Below are 23208 nucleotides of genomic sequence, written 5' to 3' on the forward strand. Positions count from 1 at the left end.
CTAAGAAATTTGTATCACCACCATGTAGTTTTAGGTTCAATCCCACTGCATGGCATCTTGAGTAGATATGTCTCCATACAAGATTGGAAAGCAAATGACACTCTTTGTAAGACAGTGACACTTATTTAGTCATTGTGTGATGTCAAAATGACAAGACACAAACACATAGACACCCACATGCACACAAACACACACATACCATAGTCAACTGCTATAACAGTAAAGGTGATACCTTAGATAGAAATAATTACAGAGTTATCAAATTGTTGGATCAGGTGGTGAAAGCTTTTTAATCACACAGTTATGCCTGCACCTATAACCATGTCCACAGGTATAGCTATGCCTGCGCCAATAGCCAGTCCATACCCATAGCCATGTTCATGTCTATAGTCATGCCTGTGCCCATAGCCATGCTTGTGTCCATAGCCATGCCCATGTCCATACCTGTGTCCATAACAATGCCCGTGTCCATAGTCATGCCTAAACCTTTTTTATTGGATATTCTGGCTTCCTACTGTTGTAACATAGAAGTTGTGGTTCTTCTCCACCCGCCCCCTGCCCTGCCAATGCAAAAAAAATGTCATTAGCGCTATCCTTCTTCCTCTTTTCAACCAAAAAAAATTGGCAGAATGTATAAACAAACCAATTCTATCTGAAAAGAAGATAAAAACAGAACAAAATCAAGACTACAACCAACCTTGGCTTCATAATATGAGTTCAAGTGTGCAAGAGGAATTTCCTGCACCAATATGTTTTCTGACAAGCAGACATAGCATTTTTCTACATTTTTAGTTAGAACCTGTGGATAGACAGATTGGAACACTGTAGATGTTCTGGACAGAGAAGTGCTTCCATATGAAATCAGCAGATAACAGCTTCCTTCAGTCTGAAAAAGAGATAGAAATATAGAAAAAGTAAAGAGTTAAATGCATTATTATAGCTATCATAGTTTCAGCATAAAACTGGCAGTTTTGTCAGAGCATCAGAAAAATGCTTAGTAGTATTTGTTCTAATTCTTTACAATCTGATTTCAAATCCTGCCAAAGTTAGCTTTGCTTTCAGCTGGTCAGGATCAATAAAATAAAGTAACAGACAAGTAATTGGGGTTAATGTAATTGATTGACATTGATGGCTTTGTGCCTAAATTGGAAAGAATTATTTAAGCACAGGTGAACAATCAGAATTGTAAAAGCATCAAACAAAATACCTTGTAATGTTTGTTCTGAATGTCTACATAGGCGTAGCTGTGTGGTAAGAAGCTTGCCTCCCAACCACATGGTTCCATGTTCAGTCCCACAGTGTGACACCTTGGGTAAGTGTTTTCTATTATAGTCTCGGGCCAACAACACACCCCTTTACTCACTCTTTGTCTCTTTCTCTTCCTCTCTCTTGTTTTCTCTCTCTCTCGCTTTCACACACACACGTCCATTTCATATTATAACATGGACATATTATAGTTTGTTTAGTAGCTTGCTGGAAACATACATGGAATCAAATTGCTCCAAACTGGATGTGAAGCCAGCTGGATTTATACTTATCTATTCTATCCCATTCGGGAGTAGCTTTTTTCTTTTCTTTTTCATTCTTTTTTGCTTTTTCCCTTCTCTCCTCCACCCTCTTTCTTCTGTATGTTTCAACTTTCTATCACTCTACCCTTTCTGTGTACATCGTTATTTCTTATTTTTCTTTCTCTTCTTCCCCCCCCCCTCCATGTTATGTCATCTTCAAAGGGGAAAGTTTTGTAGGTAAAAAAAAGGTGAGCTTTTTGTTGATGTTGTTTATCCTCCGGTCAGCTGTGATCCAGTAAATAAAAAGTGAAAACAAAAGAAAAGGTTAACAGAAGACGTTACTTCAGAATACTACTGACCTGCATGGTATCATACCATTTTGAGGCATCGTCTCGGAAGAAAATGACAGTTTGCTCATAGGGTATGGCATCCAACAGAGTTTCTGAGATCTTATCATCAAGGGAACCTGCCCTCACTGGTGAGATAAAAACAAAGGATGAAATACCATACTGAATAAATTGACCAGTTACGGTCAAGCAAGATTGAGGTTGCATGTTCAATGGGAAATGACCAACACAATAAATTGCTGGATTAAATGTTGTTATTTAACCTCAGACCAATCTTGATTGAGCAGAGTCATGATCAATGGCATTCCTGACATGGCCATCTTGACCTGTTTTTTTTATCGGACATGGCATATTTATGACAACGATGATGATGACGACGATGATGATGATGATGATGATGATGGTATATACATATGACAAATTAAGTATGGCTTCCATGCACTGAATTTCCCTCACAAGGTATTGGTCAACCCAAGGATTATACTAGCCAACAAGGGATACTCACAGATAGGATGTCTTTGTTCACAGTTTTGCTTGACTAGATCTGTCTTGGGGCTAAAGGACAACAAGAACAACAACTGACTATCTACAGGTCTTACTCTGACTCAGTCAGGATTAGTCTTGGCTTAAACAACAACAATAAGGTGATGAGGGAAAACTCTCAAAAATAAAACATTACCTTGAGTAGATTTGCTGTCGTTAGTATGCAGGAATTTATTAGCCGCTTTAAAGATACAACGAACTGGCAGAGTAAATGGCTTCCCCAAGAAATATCCATGGGTCATGAATTGCAATGAGGGTACCTTACTCTTATGAAACAGGTTTTCCAACAAAGATTCTTTGTAAGTCATTAAATAAACTTGACAGGTGCAAAGATCACGACCTGGAAAAGTTGCTTGAAGCTCGTTAGTTTTAATAGAAATTTCCCTCCAGTGTTGAAAAGATGACCGAGAAATATCTTCCATAATGACAGCATCTTGCAACGAAAATTGCAGATATTTAACAAGTCTGAATTTTGAGCTGTCTAATAAGCTCAAAGTGGTTTCGGTTTTGTTAATGCCAGTAGAATTATTTATGAATACTTCCAAGACTAATTGGAAACGGTCCAGAGCAATCAATTTTCCTAGACACCAAGTGTGCAAATAAGGACATGAGAAGTTAAACGTTTCATCATTTCTCTTAATTACGCAATTTCCGGAACAACGGTGATGATATGGTGTTTGGTTGAAAGTCCAAAACTGGCAGACTGCATTGATGCTGTGGAATTGGTCAGTGAAGCAAAGATGGCCAGTGTCTGGGTTTAATGATAAATAACCAACAAGCATCTGAGAAATAAAAAATCAAACAAATAAACAAAGAAACCAAACCATCAAAAATCAAACATAAAACTATTTAGGTTAACCCCTTTTGATATCATATTTTTGTTGAAATACACAACATTTGCTTCAAATAGTTTTAAGTATAATGAAGAATGTAGCAAAATAGCTTTGCCATTATTAGGCTGGTGTTAAGAGTTTAAATTAACATGAAATATTGAGAGAAGATTTTAATTGAGATAATTTTAAAACAGGAAGATTGTATCATAAAACCAGAGGTGGTCTTAGGTGGAGTGGTGTCAAAAGGGCTAAATCAATAATTGGAATGAACATGATTACAAGTGATATTGTAAATTATAGGGTTTTCTACTAAAGAATTCACAAGAAGCGGTTCAAGTCTGGCTGTGTAGTAAGAAATTTGCTTCCCAAACACATGGTTCTGGGTTCAGTCCCACAGCATAAAACCTTGAGCAAGTATTTTCTGTTATAGAAAAAGGAATAAGCCCCCCCCCCCCAAATACTAAATGGGTAAGAGTATTCAAGGGGAAGAAGTAACTTTGGTTAATTGATAAACTGCATAGTTATACTTTATCTGTGAATTTTCTTCTCCTAAACCTCCATGAAGACAATAATGAAGATGAAAATTTATTCTTCTCTGTTTTGAAATAGGCAAGAATTCCTTGAGCAAGTTCTTCAGATTCTTTTCTGAGGTCCAATGGAACAAAAGTCCGTGCATGAATGGTTTGTACCTGGAAATTAGAAGAAATTCATTAGCAAAAATAAAATAAAAGTGAAACAGAGATGTAGCAAAATCATAGACTTGTTGTTGGTTAGCCTTTGGTGAGTCATAATCTAGCACAGGCATCCCAGCCATGATGTCTATGCTAGACCAGTACCACCTTGAAGAGCATTTGGCACCAGGCTAGAGACCATTTGGTACTGAACCTCACAGAATGCATAAATCTTAAAATCTTATTTCTATTTTATTGACTATCACAGTCCACAATAACGAGTTGCATTATATATGTAATATATATGTAATAATCAAATTATATATTAAGCATTTCATTTGTGTTTTATTTTTCGTATGGTTTCTCAATCTATGGAAAAATTGTCTAGCATGAAACAAGTCCATAGTGCTAAAAGGGTGGAAGACCATTGTTATATAGCAATCTTAATAATTAAAACTGAGAACGTGTGGCTTCTGTGTGTCCAAAGAAGGAATGTTACGCATAAGTGGGCTGGCTACATCCCAGGCAGAAGCCTTGGATTTTGGTCTCACTTGGCTTGCCGGGTCTTCTCACGCACAGCATATTTCCAAAGGTCTCGGTCAGAAGTCATTGCCTCGGTGAGGCCTAATGTTCGGAGGTCTTGCAAGATTAGCATGGAAACCATCTTGAAGTGATTTAACCACAGGTTGAATTTTGGGCTGTTGCTTTCAAGAAAGATGAATTTTCAAGATAAATGAGTTAAAATTTAAGAAGGTTTCAAATTTAACAGTTAGAAAATTTGGGCTTCGCTGATAAGGTGTGAATAATACCAGAACATGTCAAGAGTTGTCTCCTACGTCTGCCAACAAAATGAAAATTTTAACAGCTAATATCATTTACCTTCGTCATTATATACTCTTTACTCTTTACTTGTTTCAGTCATTTGACTGCGGCCATGCTGGAGCACTACCTTTAGTCGAGCAAATCGACCCCAGAACTTATTCTTTGTAAGCCTAGTACTTATTCTATCGGTCTCTTTTGCCGAACCGCTAAGTGACGGGGACATAAACACACCAGCATCAGTTGTCAAGCAATGCTAGTGGGGACAAACACAGACACACAAACATATATGTATACATATATACGACGGGCTTCTTTCAGTTTCCGTCTACCAAATCCACTCACAAGGCTTTGGTCGGCCCAAGGCTATAGTAGAAGACACTTGCCCAAGATGCCACGCAGTGGGACTGAACCCGGAACCATGTGGTTGGTAAGCAAGCTACTTACCACACAGCTACTCCTGTGCCTATATAATTATTTCTAGTTTCTAATGCTAATACTATTACCATTATTAATACGTTAACACTAATTGAAAGATGGTATAGAATTTAAGCTACTTACACGGCTGACATCTTCCTTAGCAGAAGCTGGACAACGATGCTCATATTCAATAAACTCTTGTACAAACTGTCGTGACTTTACACATTTGCATGCCTTCAAGACATGAGACAGAATTCTTTCCCAAGCAAATTTATGTTGTTCTGAAGATCTAAGATGCAGAAAATAGTAACAAGACACAAAGTAAAAAAATGTGAAAAGAAAGAGAAATTTACCAACATTTTCTAAAATGCAAAGAGAACAAAACAAAATTGTACAAATTTGTGAATAATAATAATAATAATAATAATTATTATTATTATTATTATTATTACTTACTTTTTGAACAGAGATTGAGATATTCTGTTAAACTGAGCTTCCATTGGTAGAATAGTGTCTATTTCAGTGGGGCTAAGGTTGAATTTCAGTGTAGCCCTCAGGGTGAAAGAACAAGTTCTTAAAGGCTAGAATCAAATAAAAATTAATTATTAGTAATAGCAGTAGCATTGTTGCTTTCATAAAGATTGAGTATTTTTAATTGTCTGTACTACATTTACAGTAACAAGTAGTACTCCTATCAAGAATATAATCTCCTCTAACATGAGCAACTAGAGACCCTTACAATCATTTCAAATGTCAGGTCGTAATATTAGTAAAAGGTCTGTCCTGGTGAAAAAGCACAATCTTGACATAGCAAGGACCACATCCCAAACACTGCCTCTCTCTCCAGGGGCCAGAAAACATTTCAAGCCCTGGCAATTATTGGCATTCTACAAAGGTCAGGTGAAATTGACAGTGGAGTGTTGCTCCTATATTTGGGACTGGACTGGAATGATTGGAACGGGTGCCTCCGTGAGGCCCAACACTCAAAAGGAACTCAGCCACTTTGCTTCCATGAGGCCTAATGCTTGAAAGGAACTCAGCTACCCTGCCTCTATGAGGCCCACTTGAAAAGAACTTAGCCACCTCACCTCTGTGAGGCCCAACACTCAATAGGAACTCAGTCACTTTGCCTCTGTCAGGCCCAATGCTCAAAAGGTACTCAACCACTTTGCTTTCACGAGGCCTGACATGCAAATGCACTGAAAACTTCATAAACTTCAAATAAATAAAGTTTTGCTCACCAAAACACTGGAAGTCTTTTGAGTAAACTTCAGCACTTTGATACAACTTCTGGCACAGCAATACAGTCTCACTTGGTTTTCCTACAATAGAAGAAGACACTCTAAGAAATGACAATGATTGGCATCCCCATTATATTCTTGTTTTCCTTTTAACACTAATTATTATACGAGCTTAAAAGACGCACTCCATGCGGACTTTTAAGCTAGCTCCTGTGAAGGGCTAACTGGGCCTGTGGCCCAAAACTAAGGAGAGCTAAATAGCAGAACTATAATACATCTATAATGACTTTATGCCCCGGTGGTGTTTAATCAGAGGTTAAGAACAGATGAGAATTAATGAAGCGAATGTCATTTATCTCTTCCTTGATCTCTGATATCATCTGACAAACACCAACCAAGATAGCATGAATCAGCCAAGCTTTACCTGCTAGAAATAGCAACCCCAAATGCTTTTAAATCAGATCTCAATGCTGGATGTTCAAGAATCCAATGAAGGGCAAATTTTCAATCCCGGGATCATCCTGATTCCAAAAAGTTATGATATGTCTATTGAGAGCAAACGTAGACTGAGATACAGGGGTCTCAGATGGACACACAGAATTTCACTTCTGTTATTAAAGATTTTAATCTAAGAAGGAGAATATGAGACATTTTGGAACCCCTGTATGGCATCACTGATTCAATGCTGCCTTACTTGACATTAACCCTTTAGCATTCAGATTATTCTGTCAACTATAATGAAATTTATTTATATTGCATGTGTGTGTGTGTGAGTGTGTGAATGTATGTATGTTTACACACGTGTATGTATGTATACATGTGTGTATGTGTGAGTATGTGTGTGCATGTGTGTGTGTTTACATCCAGTACCAAAAAGTACTGTTGCTAAAGCAGGTTCAGTGTCCAGTCAGCAGCGCCAAATAGCCAGCATTCAAACTGCCACACCCAACAGTCTCACTCTGCTGCAATGAGGGGAATGTTCCATCATATCTTGTAGGCCTTCAGACCTTCCCAAACAAGTGTGGTTTACAGCTTCTGTAGATCTGCTGGAATTGGGAGTACGCAAATGACCAAACAACAACTAAAGGGAAAAATAAAGGGAAAATGGATAAATAAAAACAGCCAAATATAACTTACCTTCCCAAAATACTTTCGGTGAACATTGGAAACTTGGAGTACAGTGCCAACTCGAAAATGTTGGTAAATTACAAAAGCCAAATTATACAACAAGTACAGTCTGGAAAGACAAATTGATAGAAACAATGCAGAGATCTCTGATACATTAGAATAACAGGCTAACTGTGTTCTTGTATTCAAAGTATTATTTTATATTCATCAGGTGCAAACTCGTGAGAATGCCTCATGTCTCCACAGGTTTTGGTACATAAATACTGTATATATAGATATACATATATATATGTATGTGCATGTTTGTATCCCAATAGCTTAGCAGCTCAGCAAAAAGGGGCTGATAAAATAAATACCAGTACTGGGGTATTAAAAATAAGCACTGGAGTTGATTTGTTCAACAAAAGCCTCTAAAATGGTGCCCCAGCATGGCAGCAGTTCAATGATTAAAACAAGTAAATGACCAAAGGTTTGTCCAGACAAGTGTTCTTACCTAATTGAGTCTTTCAGAATAATAACTCCATCAGCAGTACAGCTTGTTATTTCACCCTAAAGTTATGGGAAAAAGATACACATACAGATATATATATATATATATATTGATAGATAGATAGATAGATAGATAGATATGTATGGATAGATAGATAGATAGATATGTATGGATAGATAGATAGATAGATAGATAGATAGATAGATAGATAGATAGATAGATAGATAGATAGATAGATAGATAGATAGATAGATATGTATGGATAGATACATACATGTGTATGTGTACGTGTGTGTGTGTATATATAAATATATATGTGAAGGTGCATAGCCTAGTCATTAGGGTGTTGCACTCATGATTATTTCATCATGGTTTCAATTCTTGGAGCAGGTGATGTGTTCTTGAGTAAAATCATGTATTTCACATTGCTCCATAATCACTTCAACACCAGCATCCATACCTCAGTGCATACTCACTGTGTGCCCAAATTAGGTGGACTTCTTTACTTTCTCGATCTCATCACATTTCACCTCTATTTGACTTTGTGCTACATCTTTTGACTGCATATATTTTGCTTTCATGCGGTTCATTTTTAAGGCCTACTACTAAGCTATGAGGTGGATTTTCTATGGCCAGATACTATTCCTGTTGTCCACTTCACCTGTTTCCAGGTAAGATATTATTTCTCTAGGGCCGGACATGTTTTATGGAAGATGAGAAATGAAAAATGTTGCTTGCATGACAGTGATACTTGCTTAGCACTATCACAAGATGCCAAAGCAAGGAGACAGTAACCCAAACACACACACACACAAACACGCAGCAATGTTTATATGCATCCACTACTGGTTGCATATCCTTGACTTTTTGCACACTCCGTCTGCCAACATTACAACTATTACATAACTCTGAGCCCCCAGAAACAGCTGTTGGACTTGAAATACCATGCCCTCTCCTCTTAGTTTTCTGTACTTCTTGCACTCCATATAAACCTGTTCTGTAAATATATATATATTTATATGCTTATACATGAATATTCATCTGAGCATTTTCAGTTTCTCTCTATACATAGCCTTATATATATACACATACATATATTTACATGATTATATATATGTATGTATATTTTATATATCAAACCCAAGTGTGCTTATTTACATCTTTGTGTGTGTGTGTGTGTGTGTGTGTGTAGACACACACCCGCACAAATATATAGAGAGAAAGGAAGAGAAATGGAGGTGTACGTGCATGTGCATGTGTGTGTGCATGCGTGCAAGTGTGTGTGTGGTAAAGAATCAAAAAGTAAAAGAAATTTCTAAAGAAATAAACAAATATATAAATATTTTTTTTTATATTTCAGAAAAATATAAAATTGATTACGAAAATATAAAGGATCGTTTAAAAGATCAATTAATTATTCGGTAAATGACAGATGATGTGTTTAGATACCAATTCACCCTGTCAGTACTTCAGTGTGGACATCTCCATGATGATATTAGTTGCTTATTTAACACTGTAATTCGTATCATAGATTATTGGCACAGCTTTAGGCAGATATTATCAATTCCTAGAAACAGGCTGGTATAGTCAATGTCTGCAGAATTTTGGTGCCACTGGCAGTCACATTCTCGCTGCCGTATCATCATCATCATCATCATCACTGCCATCACCCACCACCATCATCATCATCATGATTATCAATATCACCATCACAATCATATCATCATCATTATCAATATCACCATCACCATCACAATTATCATCATCATCACCACCAACAACATCATCGTTACCATCACCACCATTATTATCATCATCGTCGTCACCATCATCAGATACATATCTATACAGCCACCACATCATCAGCACCGTCTGCCATCCTCTCCACTACCATTACTTCAGATCAGCATCACCTTCACCACCTACACAACATTGTCACAGCCATTTCCACCACTGCTGGCCAACAACATTACTGTTGCAAAACACAAACCACCACTCCCTCAAAGCCCACCAAAAGTCAACAAAAGAATCCTAGACGTGGTCGTTTGCCTTGCTAGAAATAGCAGCTAAATTTCTCTCAGATCACATCCTTTGTCATTATCATTATCATCATTTAAGAACCACTTTCCCATGCTTGGATGAGTCAGCCAAAGTATATTTGAGACAGGTTTTCTATGGCTCAATGCTCTTCCTGTCACCAACTTTCACTTGTTTCCATATAAGGTAATACTGCCCTAGGGCCAGACATGTTCATGCAGAATATCGGAAGTGAATGACACTGCTTGTATGACAGTGAAATTCGTTTACAATTATCATACACTATCAAGACAAAGAGACACAAACACACACACACACATACATAGGGAGACCCAGGAAGACATGGAACAAAGTACTGAAGGCCAATCTTAAGACATTGAGCCTTACAAAGTAGTAGTGGTGGTGGTGGTGGTGGTGGTGGTGGCAAAGGCAGCAACAACAGCTGTAGCTGCAACAGTAGTAGTTGTATTAGCAGCAACAGTAGCAGCAGATCTAATCTCCCTTAAGCTAAAAAAATAATTCTTCTGGAATTCCAATGTGACAGAGCACATGAAAACACATTTGGTACATTATTGTGGGTTTTCTTTTTTTTTTTGTTTTGTTTTAACTTGTATGGTTTTAGATTTTTGGCAGGAATATTTAGTTGTCTGTTCTCTACTTTAGAAAAACTACTCACAGTTTCCAGCATGACATCTATTGCCAAGAATTACTTGTAAATGTCAAGACAGTTCACTAAGAGTTTATTTTCAAAGACAAAAGGAATTAACTGCAAGGGAATGAAGGAATTAACCATATGTGTATAAATATATATATATATATATATATATATATATATATATATGTATGTGTGTGTGTGTGTGTGTGTATATATATATATGTATGTATATATATGTATATATATATATACACACACATATATATATGCATGTAAGTGTGCATATTTCTAGACACATACACATGTATGCAACAGATACGTGTGTGTGTGTGTGTGTAGGCAGAAAGAGGAAGTCAGAGTGAGAAAGAAAGAGGAGAGTGAGAGATATCTATCTACCATGCATGTAATTTATCAAATAAGATTTATAAAATATTATATACACAAATGTATGTTATCCTGATCAGCGTCATTATCATCAGCATTAAGTGTGTCTTAATGATACATATTTTTTTTCTATGCAGATACGATGTAGACGGATCTGTTTTACAGCATCCTACCAACTGTCTTCATATATGTGTGACCTGATGGTGACAAGCAGAAAGAAACTCAGCATATTCTGTTAAATGGTTGGCGTTAAGAAGGGCATCCAGCCATAGAAACCATACCACAATAAGCAGTCAAAGTGCAGACAGCTCCACGTCAAACCGTCCAACCCATGCCAGCATGGAGAGCGGACATTAAACAATGATGATGATGATAGATAGATAGATAGATAGATAGATAGATAGACAGACAGATATATAGATAGATAGATAGATAGATAGATAGATATGAATGTGTATATATATATATATATATATATTATAAGGTTTTTAACTTTTAAATTTGCATATTCAAAAGAGACAGAGACTTCAAACTTAAGGAATCTAGTTAATGATCCCCTAAGGTAAGTTCTTATGCTATATTGGTAACGGTTGCTACATCCTCTGGAAAATTATATATATATATATATGTATGTGTGTATATATATGAAATGAAGTGTTTTGCTCAAGAACACAATGCATCGCCTGGTCCAGGAGTCGAAACCACAATCTTATGATCATGAGTCCAACACCTTAACCACTAGACCATAAGCCTCCATGGAAACAACTTACCTTATAAGAAATGGCATCAGAATGTCTGGAACAAGTTGGATTCTTCAGGTTCACAGATTTCTGTGACTGTAGATTTTCGTGCAACATTTCCTGAAGAATAAATATACATGTATATGTGTGGAGACCTGACAGAATTGGAAGAGTGGAAAGGAAAATATTTTGAGTTATCTGGTCAGGTCTCTTGACATTCTGAGCTCAAATCCTGCTCAGCTTCACCTTGCTTTTTAATCAGACCAAGGTCCCAAGAGCTTACTATACTACAACTTGGTGATGACATACTTTTCCGACCTGACCAATTTGCCTCTATACTTGTAATGCAAGAGATATCTAACACTTTTAAACAAAAGGGAAATAAAAACATCAACAAATTTTGTATTAATCATCATAATCATCATGTCCACTTTTCCATGCTGGCATGGGTGGAATGGGTTGTATGGGCCTGAGTCAGTTCTTATTTGGAGATTATTTCCCTTCTTGATGGGTTGGGGACAAACATCACACTCATATTTAATGTCTTGGTATGTTCCCTTTAGCCGTGTTGTCTTCCAATTGCCAACCATTTTACAGGGCAACAGAAGCACAGGCATTTCCCAGCTACACCTGCACTTCTTTCATTGGCCCAGGGTATCATGCAGTGAGATTAAACTCAGAATACATGGTTGGGAAACAAGCTTCTCAACCATGTATTCATCATCATCATCATCATTTAACATCCGTCAAATATGCACACTGACATTGCACATCCAGTGAAGCATACTGGCTTCATTTCTCTCAAGCTAACGCATGTCCTTGGCTATCATAGCCCATGTTTCACTAACATGCAGCATAGCTGTTTGCACACAGGCATCAAACAATCTGCCTTTCACGCTGAGAGACGGGCTCTTTGTTGCCAGCAGGGGTAGGAGCTCTCTGAACTTTGCAAAACCTAATCTTATTCTCACAGCTACACTCTCAGAACTTCCACCTCCACTACTAACTTGGTCACCTAGATACTGGAAGCTATCTACTACCTCTACCTTGCCCCTCTGGCAGTTGATGGAGTCTATTTTCTGCACATGTTCAACATTTATTATGCCTGTGCACCTTCCACATACAAAAGTTAGTTTCTGAATTCAATTTCACTGTACAACACCTTGAGCCAATGAAACAGATGAGAAGCTTGTTTGCATTCCATGTAGTCTGAGGTCGGTGCCATTGTGAGGCACTAGGGTAAGCATCTCCTATTATAGCCCTGAACCAATGAAAGCCTTGTGAGTGGATTTGGTAGACAAAAATTGAAAGAAGCTGTTCTACATATAGATATATATCTGTTTGTATGTATTCTTATCCAGATGTGACATGATAGTGGTAAACAAGTATCATTGTCATACAAGCTAGGTTGTCTTCTATGAAAAACATGTCTAGCTATGGAAAAATATTATCTTGCTTGGAAACTGGTGTTTGTAACAGGAAGGGCATCCAGCTGTGGAAAATTTACAGCAACAAATTGTGTTTGACCCATGCAAGCATGGAAAAGTGGGCATTAACAATTGTTATGATGATGAATGAGTTTTGTTTTATTGTTGCACCATCACAAGTGAGGTTGACTTCCCAGCAAGACTAAAAAGTTGCCTGTAACTTGCAGTGTCCGTATTCCCTGACTAACAACAGAGATGTTATCCCTTGCCACTAGTAAGACTAAAAAGAACCCCACTTATCCATGTTGTTTCTATTTGTTTCTCTTGTTTCCTCACAAAAGTCAGTGAGGAAGAAAGTCTGAGTGGGAAGGTGAGAAAAGTAACAGAAGAGAACCAAGGTGATAGGAATGAGATAGGAAATATCTAAAGTAATTATGAAATTACCTTTAACGAACAAACTGAAAGTTCATAATCATTTGCTATATACAGCTGACAGTTCTTGGTTGGAACATACAGAGGGATCAGTGAGTTCATAGCCTGAAATTATATTAACATAGAATGAAATAATACCTTGTTGTTGACAAAAAAGGAATAATATAGTTTGCAACAGTGGTCCCCAACCCCCAGGATGCACTCAGGTAACAGGCCATGGAGCATTTGGTACAGGGCCACACAGATAGAATAAATTTTTTATTTTATTTCTATTTCATTGACTATCACAGTCTTGTGGGTGTTTTTGAACTATATATGTATAATACATATAATATATATATATATATTTATAAGAGAATTTACGAAAAAAACAACAACAGACGAGGACAGGTGGTGTAGACAACAAAAGGATGTATTAGTTTAACACTCAGGAATACAGAAAGTCTTTAACGTTTCGAGCTACGCTCTTCAACAGAAAGAATACGGAGAAAACAAGCAAAAAACAGCAAAAATAATAAAAATCAGTCTTATACTTACTGTTACAATATTTGTTGGCTTTAATGAAGTGAATACATAACTTTCTCCAACACACACAAGTTGCTGCCAGTGTAAATGTAGGTTCTAAATAGAAAGACAATACAAATTTATAATGTTGTTTCAATAACCAGGAGAACAGAAGGATTGCTCTGCCAACTTTGGGCAGGCAGTTTTCCTGTCTTTTGCTTATAGCAAATGAGTTTGTAAGATGGAAAAATATTCAAAAGACTGGTGATTGGCATTTTTCTCTTTAACCAAACATTCATCAACTTCAAATTCCATTTGGAGAGGAAGGTTAGGGTGGCAAGAGAGGTTCTTCCACCAGTGAATTTACTGCAAGGAAAATAAGAGTGACAGGAATGGCATTCTTATCTACCTGCACTTCATCATTTGTAGGTATCTGCTCACCACATGCCAGCCAAATCCCACAACCAACAATACATAGGAAAACCATGTCTGTGGCTTTATTTGAGGGAATCCGTCAATGCAAATACCACAGCAATACAGCATTCTAATAATACATTCACATTAAATAAGATATAGAGATTGCCATTTATTATTAATACTACTTCTGTCACTAATATTTATCTTTTAAGAGCCTGCTGACTCTTTTTATTACATCAAAGACTGAACAGTCACCATTTTGTGCATTAGTGTCTCCTTGTCTTGGCATTGCATGATATTCGTAAATGGGTGTCACTGTCACACAAGCTGTGCCATTCATTTCCAATATTTTTCAAAAAAATATGTATGGCCATGGAGAAATATTACCTTACTTGGAAATGGGTGATGGTTAGTAAGAGGAAGAGCATACAGCCATAGAGAATCTGCTTCAAAAAACTCTATCCAATACATGCACGGAAAAGTGGGTATTAAAAACGATTTGCTTTATTCTATTAACTTCAATAATAGTTTTCTCATTACCACTCTTTTGTTTCATAACACCATTTTATTCGCCCACTTAAATTCAATTTTCAATCCATTAAACTGGTATGTATCCGTACCAAATTGTTGATCATGTTTCCAATACAATAGAGACAACTAGAAAACAGTGAAACTACATTACGATTACTTCAGATGCATTTCTTATACAAATATTTTATTATAACTTTCTTTTTTATATGGTATTCTATCATTTGTACATCTTATCTTCTAAACTGTTAGGCAAGTTTTCATTACAAACGCACGTGCAGAGCATCGTGAAACTGTATTACATTATATTTTAATCAGGTATTTTATCACTAGGTGTGCCTCCCAGCAGCCTTAGTATTAATAATGTTATTACAGAAAAAAATGATCGTATAATAACTATGTTTTTGTAATAATTTCCATTTACACAGGCACTAAATTGTTGAAATATCTCCATTACAAATGTGCACATTGAGCACAATGAAACAATATTGTTTTAATTATAGTTATAATATATTTTTCTTTACTTGCATAAATTGCCATTAGCCTCATCCAAACTACTATTTCTTCTATATCATCACCATCACTACCAACACCACTACACTCTACTACCTACATCCTTATTTCCTCAATCATTATCAACAAAATTACTATGACCACAACCACCACCATCCATATCACAGCCGCCAATGCAAATATCCTCACCATTTCAGTATTAATCTTCACACCAATGCACAATTAACATGTTTAAAATTCAGCATCGTTCTGTAAATTTCAAACTTTGTGCATCTCATTAAGAGACTAAACGTTCCTAAGTCTAAGCTAACAATAGGTTCCTAATGCTTGTCATTGATCAGCCTCGATTAGAGATCTTTCATAACAACCGAGGATTCTTCAGATACCCAACATATATCAACCCTTCATGTCACACTGATGTATTAGCCCTTCATATATGGATGTCTTATCTTGGGTAGCTATGTATCTTCTCCACAGCAAGACACCCCTGCTTTCCTCTGAAAAAATCTCCTCTCTACCCTCTCGAATACTCTTCTCATTTAGTCTAAAAGACTTTTTCATTTTCCCCCCTTTTTCCCTTCTTTGTTCTTGTCTTGCAAGTTGCTTAGCTACTTCACTCGTGTCTGTGGCATGAAATCAAAAGCATCAAGTACACACTGTAAAGTGACTGGCGAAGGGTATCAAGCCAAAAAAACCATGCGAAAGCTGACGCGCAGTACAAGGCAGCCCAGTGGCTCACCAGACCCTGACAAACCATTCAGTCCACGCCGGAATGGAAAACAAACATTAAATGATATGATGATGTCTATATCAGCCTGTTGTATGAAATGACAGTCACCATCATCATCATGATTATCATCATCATTTAACATTCACGTTCCATGCTGGCATTGGTTGCATATTTTGAAAAGATCCGATGGTTCAAAGGACTGCATCGTGCTTCAACATCTGCATTGGCATTGTTTCTATGGCTGGATGTCTTTTCTATCACCAACTACTACTTTACAGCATGTGTTAGATTTAGATGCTTTTTGTTTCCTGTCACCAGCACTACTGGGGTCACCATGTTTATGTCAGCCTTTCATATTATACAGCTGTACAAGCCCATCATAACATATGGCTGCATCAGACTTCATATAGCTATATCAGCCCTTTTTCATGTGGTTGTATATATATCTTAAACATATTTCTCCTACCCAAGGTAGCACACTGTGGGGACCTAAACTGGAACCACATGGTTTTGAAGCAAACATCTTAACCATAGAAATATTTCTCAAGCCGAATCAGTGTAACAAGTACAATCTATCCAGTTTGGATTCGATACAGTTTCTATCTACGCAACTCCTTAACTAAATGAAGATATCTTCATCAAAAGCATAACAAAGAAACTGCTTACTTTCACAAGAATCACAACGGACTGGTTTCCTTTGACGAGTTCAATAAAAAATACAAAGTCTTTCTTGATTCTGTCAAAGAACAAATATAAATTTGCAGTAAATAATAATTATGACATTCGTTTCTAAGTTTCAAAATAATTTCTATAGAATAAAGAGAAAACTTCTGGTGAAATAGCATTTTTTTTTTTAGTTTGTCATGGCCTTTGTTCCTGGTTACAGCCATTTCACTTCATTTCATAGGCACTGCGAATACCCTCGTGTTTTGGATATGACTTTGAAGTGCTTTCGGTAGTGGGACACTGGGTCCAACAGCTAGTACATATATATATATATATCCCCCTCTCTCTCTTTCTCTTTCGGAGAGAGGCACAAGCACATGCACAGACAAATACACACACGGCAGTAACTTCCGCCTACCAAATTCAATCACAAAGCTTCGGTCAGCTCGGTGTTATAGCAGAAGACACTAGCCCAAGGTGCCACGCGGTGGGACTGAACCCCAAACCATGTAGCTGGGGAGCAAGCTTCCTAATCACACAGCCATATATATATATATATATATATATATATATATATATATATATATATATATATATATATATATATATATATATTGAAAAAGTTCAAGAAAGACACCATGTGGTTAATTATAACAAAAATAAGGAGAATGCACTGAAATATTTATGTTGAAAAATAGAGATTTATGAAGTAAAATATTTTACACGTGCTGTGTAGGTATTCTACTTCATAAATACATTTTTTTCAACATAAATATTTCAGTGCATTTTCCTTTTTCTTTCTTTATTTATATATAAATATATATATATAGTTAGGTAAAGCAGATGTGAAATGAAAGAATGACTGATGCACATATGTATGCGCAGACAGTTACTTACATCGACTAGCGTTACATTTACTCACACCACTACCTCAGCTTGCTGGTGTTCAGGGTTCAGCATTGTCTGTGATCATTGGGAGCAAGCTGCCTGTGTTCTGAGCTCTTGCTAGTAGCTTCCACTTACTTACACTGACTATTGTGACATTCACTCCATCGCCGCAGTTCTTCCCACTTCTCTGAACAAAACACTTTGGATGGTGAATAAGACAGTTGGCATCATCCCGACACTAGACTGCCTCTCTAGGTCTTCGTGTCAGGTACCAAATGATGTGCAAGTGTACAAGAAGTAAGGTTGACAACGAGGCTGCTCTGCAGTAATAGCTCACTTACTAGCAGACACCCAACCGCTGTGTGATGGTACAGACTTTTAACTTGGAAGAGATGTTCATAGGTAGAATACGTTTGATGATAGATCTGTTCTATCAGAACTCACCTGGGGTTAAACAACCAGAACAACAGCAATAAGTCTTCAAAGAAAATGAACCAAAACTGAACCAAAGGAATCCTACTTACTTTCCAATCTCAGAAACAGCAAACACAGAGCCAGCTACAGAGATATCGCTCACATTAAACTTGTCCCTGTTCAATTACAAGAAGACAACTTAATCAGCATTGCAAATACAGGGTTAATTAGTGAGAAAAATTATATTAATTATCTATGTATTTGGCCAGCTTCATATTACATATACACAGTCACAGAACAAGTCACACAAACACTCTCTCTCTCTCTTCCACACACACACTCAAAGTCACAAATACAAACACAATCACAGAGATACTAAAATAAAGTCACACACACACACACACAGTCACAGACAATTTATCACATCCAATAACACAAGTAGGTCTAACTGAAGAATGATGTAAATAACCGTATAATAAAACTTGGGTCTGCAAATCTCCATCCTTCTAATATTCATTAATTTCATTATTTTCTCTACAGAAACTATGCACTCCTTATAAGGTCATTTAGATTTACAAAGTATAGTAAATTTTAACTAACTCGAGTTTCATCAACACTCACTGTGGCTAGCCAGCATTGACAACCGATAAGAGCAAATCCCTCAAAACCATTGAGAGAGGGAGGGAGAGAGAAAGAGAGAGAGAGAGAGAGAGAGAGTGGATGGATAGAGAGAGAGAGAGAGAGAGAGAGAGAGTGGATGGATAGACAGACCTAGATAGATAGATAGATAGGTGGCTAGACAGACAAACAGAGACAGATACCTGTTATATAACAAAAGGAAGGCATTATCAACAAGAAAAACATCAAAAGTTAGCTTTGGACGGATGGCAGTTCTAGCAAGGAGTAGTGGTTCACCTACAAGCTCCAAGTATCCTGAAAATAAATTAAAAAAATACATCATGTCTGTTGTCAGGTGTATCAAATGTTAATTAAGGTGAGAATGATTAATAACAAAGGTACAAGACACAATTACTCCTCTCTTAAATAATGGTGCATTTGGTTCTGTCCTGGTTGTGGGGGAGGTTTTGCATCATGCAGATGGATACATAGTATTATCGTTGTCACTGAAGCCTATCCAACACAAAGTCGTGATTGGTCAGATTTTGGGATCACATGGGTAATATTCTAGTGAATCATGACATCAGGTGATTGCTGAATATTCCCTTGACAGATTAAACCCAGCCTATGGTAGCAAGTAAGAAAGTTGCCTGAAGTGTTGTACAGCAGGATCAAACCTAAACTCACATAAATTGCAAAAGGTATTTCTTACAACATGACAATTTGTGTAAAAAAAAAAATTAAAAAAAAGGTGGAACAACTGACAGCAACTAAAATAAAATAACGTAGTCAGAACTTACCAGATTTCTTAGATGTATAAATGACATTAACATTTGTAACCAAGATCCACTTATTCACCAGACTATGCAGTTTGTTGCATCCAGAGATGCTTAGCTGAAATAGATGAACGAAAAAGACAGGATATATATCATTATTGAGAATATATAAGACTGTCGCCATACATACATGCACACAAAGATACATAAATATGTATTTAAGTACATACAAACATGTATAGATATATATACATTATATATATGCATATATATATATGCATATATATATATGCATATATATATATGCATATATATATATGCATATATATATATGCATATATATATATATATATATATATATATATATATATATATATATATATATGCACATATATATATATATATATCATCATCATCATCATTTAATGTCCGCTTTCCATGCTAGCATGAGTTTGCCGATTTTACTGGGGACTGGCAAACCAGATGGCTACACCAGGCTCCAATCTGATCTGGCAGAGATGCCTGTGCCCTACACACACTAACACATATATATACATACAAAATAATTTGAGAAACTTACATGGCAAGGAATTTGAGAAGTTGAGTCTTGTAGATGAAGTGTGTTGAAAATAAGACCTCTCTCTGATAGTGGTGTTTCATTTTGAGAAGACAGAAATCCAAAAAGAATTAAATCTTTACATGGAAGACCTTCTGGACTGGTATCATGGCTTTCAGTTACACAATTTAGAGAACATTCTATATTTTCAGACTTGTTTAAAGGAAGAACCAGTTTGTAATGACAAGTGTGTTTATCAAAAAGTTTTTCAAGACAAGCAAATTGCAATGTTAAAAGCTTTACAGGAGAAATGTTATCAAGAAGTGTCTTTAGTATATCAGGAGCTGGTGGTATTGGGCAGGAATCTTTGGGAATAAATTTGACTCTGTCATAGTGACTAAGGAACAGTTTCAGGAACTGTTGTCCCTGAAAAGCAGAATAAAATAAAAAGTAAGAATAACAAACTAATATCTATTTCAGTATTCATTATTATATTATTATATATGTATGTATATATATATATATATATATATATATATATATATATATATATATATAATGGGTCATGCCATAAATAATGTACCTGTTTTTTTATACTTCTTTTATTTTTCAAAATTAAGATAAACAAAGTTCTTTTTTAATTTAAAATATATTCTCCTTCATTTTCTACAATGCTCTTCCACCTATCTGGTAAACTTTTAAGGGTCTCTTCCAAAATTCACTTGACCGTGAAGAAAAATACTCATCTACAGAATTCATATTTTTTCTGTCCAAATGATTTTGAACACTGCGGAATAAATGATAATCAGATGGGGCAATGTCCAGTAAATATGGTAGGTGGGACATCGTTTCCCATTCAAACTGTTCCAATTTTTGGAATGTCATCCTTACTGTATGTGGCCAAGCATTATCCTGATGGAAGAACACCTTGGTCATTTTTTCTTCTAGCACTGACTTAAGCCGCCCAAGCTGCTCACAGAAGATCTCCTTTGTTATCATTTGGTTTGAGTTTAAAAGTTCAAAGTGGACTAAACCTTTCATATCCCACCTAACAGATAACAACACCTTATGTGGATGAAGACCTTCTTTAGCTTGGGGTGCCAGTGTTTCTCCTTTCCCTAACCATTGTCTTCAACGCTTGACATTTTTATAGAGAACCCATTTCTAGTTACCAGTCATTGTTCGGTTCAAAACAGGTTCATTCGTGAGATGTGACAGCAAAGAAGAGCACACATTCATTCTCTGCACGTGATTAGACTCAGAAAGTTTGTGAGGAACCCATTGACCCAATTTGCTGACTTTTCCGATGGTACACAGGTGTTAATGAATAATTGAATAACGAAATCCAAGCTTCTCTGCTAGTTCCTCAACAGTTACGATGGGATTTTGTTCCACCAAGGTTTGCAAGATGTCCTCACTGAGCTCTACAGATCTTCCAGGACAACCTTCATCTTCTAGGCTGAAGTTTCTGGCTTATGCTTATTGTCCAATCCCCATACACTGCATTAATATTCCTTGCACTTTCCATTGTGCAGTTGCCTCTATTGAACTCATAAAGCAAAATATGCTGAATATTCTCTTTTGTCATTTCTTCACTCATGTTTGTATTTTCTTCAGTTTGGGATTTGTATTTTAATGTGGTTTTGTATTATATATATATCATATATATATGTGTTATATATGTAATAAAATAAAATAAACTGAAAAAACAGGTTAATATATTGTACTTGAATATATGTTATATAATCAGAAACAGTTACAAAATAAGCAAACACATGTAACTTCAGCCCCGCCCCATGAACATTCTTTTCATTTCAATGTTTTAAATCAGAGATTATTCTGTGGAAAGACATTCTGGATGATGTGATCCTGGATTCCCTCCTTGTATATAAGAAACAATGGGGAAGTCATAATTGTATGCAACCAGGATTGACCTAGGGCTAAAACAATAACAACATCTCTACCCTACTGTATTCCTATGCATATAATGTGGGTGTTGTGTGTGTGTTTATCATCATTTAAAATGTTGACATGAGTTGAATCGAAATCTGGAGTGGATCATAATGTTTACTGGCAACGTTGTGAGTGTGTATGTTTGACTGTTCAGCTCTCTCGGGCAGATCAAAGTCATTGTCAGCAATCCCAGCACATAAAAACAAAAATTAAAGAAATAAATTTTTTCCCACAAATTGCCGATTTTAAAATTACGTTTAAAACGACATTTCTTTTACGAATACCGAACATTACCATGTTTACCATGTCAGGAAATGCGATCGATTTTCAAGTATAATTAGCGGTACTTTTCTATTATCGATAGCCAATTTTCTTTTTATATACTGAAGTATTAATAAATAAACCACAGATTTTTGATTCAATTCTTTGCACTTTTCCTTCCACGTGAGTTAGTGATAGCTATACCGAAAGTCCGCTGTTCAACTGTTACTCTTGTTTCACGAATGGAATAATTCGTTTACGAATCCTTTAGTGAATGAAAGAAAAATTGGCTGTTGATAATAGGAAAGTACTCAATAATCTTTGTTGAGTTCCCGTTTCCTCATTTGATAAATCTTCTCAATAACAAAGTTAACGCACAAATCATAAAGGAAGCTTTTGCGGCATAACTACAGGGTTTTACCCCCCAGACTTTGAGAGGTCATGCCGCTTTTGCATTGACACTCGAGTAATTTGAGTAACCAAATCTCTCTCAAATATTCCGAATAATATTAAAAATGGGAAAGGACACATAAAATGATAAAGGGGAATCTTAAAGTAGATTATCTAACGTATATCTATATAATTCGAAAAAGACGGTAAGGTCGAAGTCAGTTTGTCTTTGAACATCAGTGTTCGAACCTGGAGTCAAGCAACAAGATTAATGGAAGTGCTAAGTGGTTAAAGTAGAAAGAAAATATTCGGATGAAAA

At 36.3% G+C, this 23208-nt stretch overlaps 1 protein-coding gene across 3 annotated transcripts in view; it reads right to left on the reverse strand.

The window, feature by feature from the left end:
* LOC106880175 (CST complex subunit CTC1) overlaps positions 1-23208 on the reverse strand; it is a 40917-nt gene that overhangs the window by 16338 nt on the left and 1371 nt on the right. For 2 of the 3 annotated variants that reach the window (XM_089360759.1, XM_089360757.1), the window contains 17 exons: positions 20310-20711; positions 19754-19847; positions 19157-19268; positions 18446-18511; positions 17034-17103; positions 14213-14296; positions 13688-13780; positions 11847-11936; positions 8004-8059; positions 7520-7619; positions 6383-6463; positions 5598-5722; positions 5283-5430; positions 3759-3920; positions 2535-3180; positions 1868-1983; positions 698-886 (listed from right to left, as the gene is read on the reverse strand). In XM_089360759.1, coding sequence (XP_089216885.1) covers positions 698-886; positions 1868-1983; positions 2535-3180; positions 3759-3920; positions 5283-5430; positions 5598-5722; positions 6383-6463; positions 7520-7619; positions 8004-8059; positions 11847-11936; positions 13688-13780; positions 14213-14296; positions 17034-17103; positions 18446-18511; positions 19157-19268; positions 19754-19847; positions 20310-20711 — 2634 coding nt within the window. The remainder of the gene's footprint in view (positions 1-697; positions 887-1867; positions 1984-2534; positions 3181-3758; positions 3921-5282; positions 5431-5597; positions 5723-6382; positions 6464-7519; positions 7620-8003; positions 8060-11846; positions 11937-13687; positions 13781-14212; positions 14297-17033; positions 17104-18445; positions 18512-19156; positions 19269-19753; positions 19848-20309; positions 20712-23208) is intronic. The other variant, XM_089360760.1, reaches the window with a different exon arrangement.

Source organism: Octopus bimaculoides, chromosome 12, assembly GCF_046866305.1.
Source record: "Octopus bimaculoides isolate indiv1 chromosome 12, ASM4686630v1, whole genome shotgun sequence".
In the NCBI taxonomy this organism is placed as follows: Eukaryota; Metazoa; Mollusca; class Cephalopoda; order Octopoda; family Octopodidae; genus Octopus; species Octopus bimaculoides.